This window comes from Nicotiana sylvestris, chromosome 3, assembly GCF_000393655.2.
Source record: "Nicotiana sylvestris chromosome 3, ASM39365v2, whole genome shotgun sequence".
Classification (NCBI taxonomy): Eukaryota; Viridiplantae; Streptophyta; class Magnoliopsida; order Solanales; family Solanaceae; genus Nicotiana; species Nicotiana sylvestris.
In genome coordinates this window covers 189,193,501-189,201,831 of record NC_091059.1, presented here as the reverse complement: position 1 = coordinate 189,201,831, position 8,331 = coordinate 189,193,501, and the positions used below count along the sequence as shown (strand labels likewise).

General features: G+C 36.4%; 1 protein-coding gene across 1 annotated transcript; it reads right to left on the bottom strand.

Annotated features, from left to right (window-relative positions):
- Positions 1-595: 595 nt before the first annotated feature.
- Positions 596-8,041, bottom strand: LOC104230838 (uncharacterized). The gene is made up of 10 exons (XM_009783733.2): positions 7,902-8,041; positions 7,753-7,806; positions 7,381-7,517; positions 5,694-5,868; positions 5,463-5,560; positions 3,791-4,603; positions 3,171-3,311; positions 1,329-1,640; positions 1,151-1,207; positions 596-929 (listed from the first exon to the last, which is right to left on the bottom strand). Exons 3-10 carry the CDS (start codon positions 7,486-7,488, stop codon positions 759-761), a joined length of 1,875 nt encoding a protein of 624 aa, XP_009782035.1. The 5' UTR covers positions 7,489-7,517; positions 7,753-7,806; positions 7,902-8,041; the 3' UTR covers positions 596-758.
- Positions 8,042-8,331: the final 290 nt, after the last annotated feature.

Sequence of the window (8,331 nt, the reverse complement as noted above, 5' to 3'; positions counted from 1 at the left end):
ATAAAGTTATGACCGTCTGATAAAGTTTCCAAAAAAATGTTACGTTTTTCTTATAACATTGCGTGTATCAATAGCGCACAATGCAAAACTTAGTGAATAATAAAAACCCGTTTCTCTATCCTTCTCCACTGAAATATCAAACGTTTGTCTACGATAAGATTGCTAAATTTATGTTAGTATAGAGATTTTGCAAAATGAAGCTCATAACTGATTTTAGCCTGAAGGGTAGTATACTTTGATGCAGCTGCTTCACTTTCTCATCGTTAATATGAAAAGCATCAACTGTTTCTTTCCCAAGTTCTCTGGCAATATCTCCACCTTCCTCTTATGCAGGTATAATTGTCAATATTATCCTCTCACAAATCTGATGTTCCTTTGTTTTCCAAGGAGACAATGCGTTAAGTATCTTCTCAGTCATCTACGTAAAACATATAGGAAAAGCACTTTTTTTATATGATATTTAAAATCACTACTTAAAAATGGGGCTAGCACCACAATTTGTGGGGTATAGGGCGAGAAATGCTCGCTGGGATATGACCAACTGGAACCATTTAAGCACGAGCAGCAGTCTTGCTAACTTTTTATCACCTATATGTGGGCAAAAAATAAAATTGATCGACTTTAAGAATTTTAAGCAAAATCTGTGTACAGAAGGTTAAAAACACAAAAAGCAACATAGCACATGAAATATAGTGGCCAGTAAGTTGTTAGCCCATCAACATCAGGCTTATTCCAAAAACAAACCTTTGGTGTTGAAACTACAGGTATCCAGACCTAGCTTCATTTACACTTCTACCACTAATATGTCCACTTGACTTGCCGGTACTGAGAATTGGTTGGAACTGGCCTTGCATATCAGCAAGCTCTCTCACACGTGAGAGAATTGGAGCAGGGATCGGAACTGAAGCCTGTTTCCGGGAATTCAGCATCTGTTCCATTACAAGTATGATGTTAAGAAGGATACTACGGTCAGTCCCTCTAGCTTCCATAAATTGGGTGGGGGGTAAAATGACAAGACTAACTGTTAACAGATTCAAAAACAAACCGCACCACCTTACTCTCTTTTTATTTTCAAAAATATTAAATGAAGTCTTGATAAAATCATTGGGGACTGTGAAACAACTTGCATAATAATTCTAATAATGCTAACCCCTTTTTCTGCAGGCAACTGCACAAAACTAGCTTTCAGCAGATTTCTCCACTTGTCCTGCAAATACATCAGTAATTTGAAGCATTTCATCACATGTACAAAACAGTGATAGACTAATTTATTTTGAATGATCCTGAAGGCTGATTAGATTCAACTAAATGCACAAGTCAATACCAACCTTCAGGTCCACCGAAGTTCTATAAGGGCAAGATGCAAAAGCAAGCCGCTTTATCTCAGACCATCTACCAGCACCATACCTGGCTACGCCTTCAACTAACTTAACAACCTCATCGATAGTCCAAGGTCGATGATGTTTTCTCCGCATTCCTCCTTTTGGGGTGGGTACAGATATCACATTATCATCTGAGTTGTTCTCAAAGCCGTCACTCAGTTCCACGTTATCATCTGAATTGTCCTCATCCATGTCATTCTCTAGCTCAACAATTCTCATCCCACTGTAATGCTCGTCTTTCTCACAAGCAGCAATAAGCTAAGAAACAACAGGAGTGCCACAATATATTTTCATCAATTTAAACTTCGGATGGAGAGAGAGAGAGAGAGAGAGAGAGAGAGAGAGAGACAACAGCCAAAATATATACAACAAAATTGACTCAACATGAGGACGAAACTAATTGACAAGGAAAGCAGTACAATGAGCCAGAGATTGGTTCCATGGAGATTGGAAAATGAAAAAAAGAAAACAAGTTTTGATCAAATATGTTTTGGTCTGACTTTTCCAATTCGAAAAGTTTCCATTCTAAGAAAAGTGAGTTATATTAGACCAATTATCATTTATTTTAATAATAAAATACTCTAATCTCAAAGTGACTTAAAATGAAAATTTAACCTGGTTTATTACCAGTTTGAATCTTTTTTATGTCCTATACGCAGAAATGAGTTTGTAACAAGTAATAACAAGCAAGTTTAAGGAGAAAAGGGTTTTCTCAGTCTTCTATATGTTTCCTTATAACAGATGGTGCTGTTAGTTTGTGTCTTCTCCAGTTGGTTTTAGTAACACTGTTATAGCTTGGACTAAAGCTATCTACTTTTACAGACTTAAGGGATGTTTTATCTTCAGCAGTATATATAAGGGATCAAAATATTCCTATACCCGTAACTTTAACTACTTAAGGGACTGTCCTGGTATTTTTCTCAGGGAGAAATACATGATAATTTTTTTATTACTTGCAAATAATCTCTCAAACAATAAGTTACAACTACAAAGGCAAGTACAACTAATGATCCTTTTTTATAATGGTGATGTCAGAGTCAGCTTGCGTGCACCTTTACTAATGCAAAACTAATAATATAAACTCGAGAAAAAAGCTAAATTGGCATTTAATAATAACACAATCATTCAAAATCACAACCAAGGCAATCTGAAACACTTTTTAAAAGTACTCTGTAACAGTAGTATGACTTTTAAAGGTGACAAATAACATGCAAGTAGTCTTGCTCTACACTCAAAAAGAAAGCTAAGCAAGAGTTGCATGGTTGCAGGATATAAGAGAATTACTCAATCCAAATGACGTGTGCCAACCGGAAAAAAATAATGATGTTATTCGTAAAACTAAAAAGAGAATCATATCTAGTTTTATTTGAAGGCAAAGGCTAAAAAGAAAAATTATTTTAGATGATTATTAGAGGAACACAGAGAACATTTAAATTAGTCCCTCTCCTACACAGATAAACTTGTTCTCTTTCGAGGATAACAGGCTTCCCAAATAAAGTTGAACTTGTTTTAATTTGTATTTTGGAAATAAAAATTTAAATATCTCGAAATATATTCTAGAGAAAAATACGAAGTTGCCATTCTTTCTATTTTAAAAATGACAGGAAAAACATTTAAAAGTCTCAGTCATGAATCAATTTTTTTCTCGACCAGGAAAAAAAAAGGGACAATCATTTCAGGATAGAGGTAGCAATATTTAAATAAAGTAATATTGTAAGTATTGATAAAACGAAAATTGCACAGAATTTAGAGGCAAGCAGTAGAAAATGAAAGTTGTAAGCTATTTACAGGCTGTTTAGTCAACCCAGGAGGAGTTGAGCTGGTCTTGATCAGGTCATTATTTCTCTTATCATCTTCTTGTGGCCCAGATACATCAAAAACACTTCTTACTTGTCTGGTTGCCATGTCCATATCACTGGGCTGAAGTTTCTGCAATATTTAACTTGAAGTACATCAATAAGCCAGAGGAAAAAAGCTAATCTTTCCATCAGCCATAGTAGCACGACACTGGAGCCGAAAATACTTTAAAAGTATAAGAACCACATAATTTGATTTGGAAGACAGATGATTCAACAGCTTTATATAGAAATTACAGATTTATTGAGTGCAAGCCCTTAAAAAGACACACTATGCTGTAAATGTAAACGGTGAATCGTCGGATAAATGCATTTCAAACTGAACTGAAATAATGTACGCAAGGAAGAAGAGAATAGCAGCATTGCAAGCATATAAACCAACATTTTCATTTAGGTAGACAGAATATGAAATCATGTCTACATGGTATATATGGGAGTTTGAATGCACTATGTATTATACCCACTGAAACAGTTATATGTCCTTATGCAAATATATACTAGGAATATCAATGTAAACAATTATATGTCTATAAGGTAAGATACTTGTATTACCAAAAGAGATGTGAAGTTCTCACGTGGACGGCTCCTTCGAATCCGAGAAACAAATGGAATCTGAACACCGGAACCACCTAGAGAATCTTGCCTGGTGAAGAGAGGTCTCGCGTTTGACCTAACAATTGTGGTGGGCCTCATAAGAGATTCTGTACATGGAAATCTGTATCTGGAGACTTTATCTGAAGATGGTAACTTCTCACTAGTTTCTTCTATTTCTGAAAGTTCTTCAATATATCTTTTTGTCGGTTTGCGAACTCTTTTGGCTGTTCCCTGCTCTGCGTACAGATCCTTAGTAACATTACAACTTTCAAATGCTGAGCTGGGAACATCTGTGCCAGAAAAATTAGCATCATCATTTACTCTGTTGTCATGGTCACCTAATGACCCTCCAGAGTAAGAATGTGCCACTCCAACTTCAGGATCTGCAGAAATTCTGACCTTTACAGGATGACTGATTTGTTCTTCACCTTTCCTCACCACTAAATTATCTCTTATTATGAAAGTGGTGCATGAAAAATCACACGAATTAGTCAGCCCCATAGTAATCCTCCTCTTAAGCCACTGTTTGTCCTTGACAGAAGTTTCCCTTCCAAAAGTTGCTTTAAAAGTTTCTTGAAGCTCTTTAACTGTTAGATTGTCTAAGCATATCTTCCCCTCCAACTTCGAAAAGTCTGGCTTCCAACTAGAACTAGCAGAAGTTGATGGTGTATCCTCATTTAATGCATCTTCAGAATTGAAGCTTATTTCAGTCCTCCCAGATAGGTCAATGTTGCTGAGCTCCGAGCAAGGGGCCGATCCATGAACAGTCACCTAGAAGTCAATTGCAGTTTAAATCAGTAGAAGATGACTAATAAGTAGCAATACAACCACTACTAGAAGCAAGAAAGTGCCAAAGTATATAAAGACCATATTATATTTCTTCGGACTCACTAATGTAGAAAGAGTTGAATGCCAAGCAAGATACAACACAACTAACTCTAACAGGTGAATGATTCACAAGCACATCAGATCTGCTTTACAGTTCACCACAGAGGAAAATTTGTTGACTCAGTAGCATGAAAATTAAGTTGAGCCACCAAGTAGTTATGTCATAGCAATTGCACACTCAATCAATCGGTAAACAGCGCCTTAATCCCAAACTAATTTATCTCAACGATATGAATCCTCTTAATCTGTTCCCTCTATTCGGGCTCATTTCACCCAATGGAAAGAAACAAGTCTTGCTTTGAAGGACATAGAAATCACATTATTAGAATTAAGAATATATGTCTTCATAATCTGTATTTTTGGTGTAAATGTAGTCAGTTAGGAAATCTGAATCAATTTATGGACTTTCTGGAGGTGTTAGGAGGGGTAGAATAGTTTGCTGATGTTGTAATTTGGGATGTTTTTCTATAACTTTATTGTACCATCTTAGTACCTTATTGATAAAAAAATTTACTTTATCAAAAAAAAAAATGCCTAGGTAAGCAGTAACATACTGTTCCTTTACAGCAACCTTCTACCTAGTTTTAAGTTTCTTTAACAATCTTTACGATGAATATCAACATACTGCAACCCTCCTCCTTTATCTCGCCATGTGAAGCTGATATAACAATTTCACACTAGAAAGTTCAATATGAGGCCCTAAATCAAGGAGATGTAAAACTGAAGAAGGCTACTTACATACCTTTTCAGGAGCTCCTATTTTTTCCAAGTCAGGCACCTTGTCGACTGACGCATTGGACTTTTCTGCAACAACTTCGGGGTTTTCATACTCTAGTTTACCTGAAAATGAAGTTAATTGAGGAAAAAGCCAAAAAGAACCACTGAGACATAACCAGTGGAAGTATGCTATTCAGTAACAATAGTCACACAATAAGTTAAAGAAAAATGAATAATTTAACATCTAATTCTAAACCTTCTGGAGCTTGAAATGGATTTCGCTCCATAAGACATCCTTCAGTTTTGCAGGATTCTGTAGTTTGTCTCGTATCCGGAACAAGCTTGGGTTCACACTTATCATCTTCAAGCAAGTCCTCAACCACCATAATTTCATCGTGTGTTGCAGGGACTAATCTCCCATCACCATCGACCTACACAGTTGGTAAAGCGTCATGACCATCAAACTCTCTAAAACGAAATCAACCTTGCTTCTCCTGGTACAAATTAAATGTTTTACCAACTTGGACAACAAGTGCTTGAATGACATTTGGAGAAAGTATAATAATATTTAATACTGAGCCCAAGTTAGGCATTATGCTTAGAATTTCCTAGTAAGTCACGGGGAATTGCAAAATATGACCAATTCAAATATTTCTTTCATTTGTGAGGAAAGAAATGTCCACCACAACACAAATGGTAGCATATAAGACATTGTAGAAAGCAACCACCTTTCTAGGACTACATTCTGCAAAATCCAAGAACTTGTAATCTATCTCAGGCAAGATTGAGTAAGGCAACTGAAAATCAATATGACGATCCTCAAAATAGTTCTTCTTCTCCAACAACAACATACCCCGTGAAACCCAACAAGTGGGGTATGGGGAGGGTAGAGTATACGCAGATCTTACTCTACCTTGTGGATGTAGATAGATTGTTTCTGATAGACCCTCGGCTCAAAGAAAGTGATTCCAAGACAGGTTTGAAGAAAGAAGAAAAGAAACTATGTCGAAAGTACTGGCGAAAATAATACGATAATACTAGTAAAAGAATAGAAAAAACAATTTGGTAGTACTAGTAAAAGGTATACAATAGTAAAGGAGCTATGTCGAAAATGCTGGCGAAAAGAAAAGTAAACAACAAAGATAGTAAGCTCGCCTAAGCAGAAGCAGGTAGTTATAGAAACGAAGAATAAAACAATAGGAGCACACTAGTAATACTACAGATAAGGCGCAAAGGGAGCGGAAAAAAAAAGGTGCTCCAAATTAAAGACCTACTCTCCCACAAAAAAGAAAGAAAACGCTTGACTATGTACTAACTTCTATCATAATCCTGGCCCTCCACACCTTCCTGTCTAGGGTAGGGTCAGGTCCTCTCATCCACTGTAAGTTGAAGATGTGTCATGTCTTGTCTAATCAATTCTCCCAAATCCTTCTTCGGTGTACCTCTACCTCTTCCCAAACTTGCCACCGCCAACCTCTCGCACCTCCTCACTGGGGCATCTGTGAACCTTAAATAGTTCTTCATCCCCTCAAAATAAAGCGAGACAATCGAAAGGCGATGTTCATAACCTGTTGTGATGCTAATTATAATATAGGGTGAGCTCAGAGGAGACTTCCTTCAAATTAGTCTTTACCTAGAGCTATTTGATCCAACAAGTGATCTAAAAGCAAGACAGTTAACACCAATGATTTTGATAAGCACCCAAAATTATCTTAAGCAACTATCTAACCACCACCACTCTCCTCTCTGAGGAGTCTCCTGATTAAGCCTTTACCAGCTTTTCTAGCACCAACTACAAATCTTAGGTAATTATGCTTTACAAACTATAAAAAGCAGGCACTCATTTAACTCAACAACTTAGAAGGCCACTTTTGACTTGAATATTGTAAGACCAACAAAATGTCAAATTTCACTAACTCTCTTCAGGGGAAAATACAGCATACCCGGACAAGCTTGTAAACAACAGGATCAGCAATCTCCTTCTCCAAAGCCCCGAGGGTATTTGTTACTGGAACAACACTATCCTCAATTTCAGCTTCATTTGCCTCCATTGCAAATGCATAATATGCAACTGGAATTTCTGAAAAGCACAAAAAATTTGGGGAGAAATAAATTGTTACACCTGACATCGGGGTATCACATCCTAGAGTGCACCACCTATTAGTAACATATTAGGGGAGAAATAAATTATTATACATGCGGTTTAAAGGTCACGGTAACATCATAGAATAGTTAATATACCTCAATCATAACTTACGCTGAATTTTATCACAATCAACAAATATATCATATACAGGAATTGGAATTGAACTCACCATATATAGGCAACTGATAGAATTCCACAAGACCGATCACATCATTCTTCCGAGCTGAAATTCAAATTTTTGAACGCAGATTATAAAAGCGCGAGTAAAATTTTTTTTTAAAAAAAAAGATATATATATATAGAGAGAGAGAGAGATACGTGAATCAAAATCCAAAAATTCTGAGACTCGAGATCACAATTGAATAATCAAAAGTAGTATAATTAATTATTTGTGATATTGCAAATACGTTTCTATGGGATATTGCTTTTCCAGTACGCTGGGCAGAAGAGACCCTCGAAAAGTTTCGGAACTGAAAATTTGTTTATGTAATAAAGCGATTGCCCAAGCGCGCGTGAAGTCCGATACCATAGTTCTCAACGACTTCTCACGGGTTGAAGGCACGTGCGGAAGTGACACTCGATTTTATTAGTGAGTAGACAGGTGGAAATAGGATGATGAATTGAGCCTGGAGATTTTTTCCTTTGGTACAATATTTGAAACTTATTTACCCGCTTTAAATTAGGATTATTTTTTTTTCTCCATTCTCTCCCCTCTTCTCTCCAGAATATTAGGAGCAAAGATTTTAGA

What these genes read in the sequence shown, in the direction of transcription:
- LOC104230838 (XM_009783733.2), bottom strand. Translation starts at nt 7,488, where the DNA reads ATGGAGGCAAATGAAGCTGAAATTGAGGATAGTGTTGTTCCAGTAACA. An exon ending in TTGTTTACAAGCTTGTCCGG is followed by an intron (nt 5,869 to 7,380) that starts GTATGCTGTATT and finishes CCAACTGTGTAG; the next exon opens with GTCGATGGTGATGGGAGATT. An exon ending in CTGGGTTGACTAAACAGCCT is followed by an intron (nt 1,641 to 3,170) that starts GTAAATAGCTTA and finishes GTTGTTTCTTAG; the next exon opens with CTTATTGCTGCTTGTGAGAA.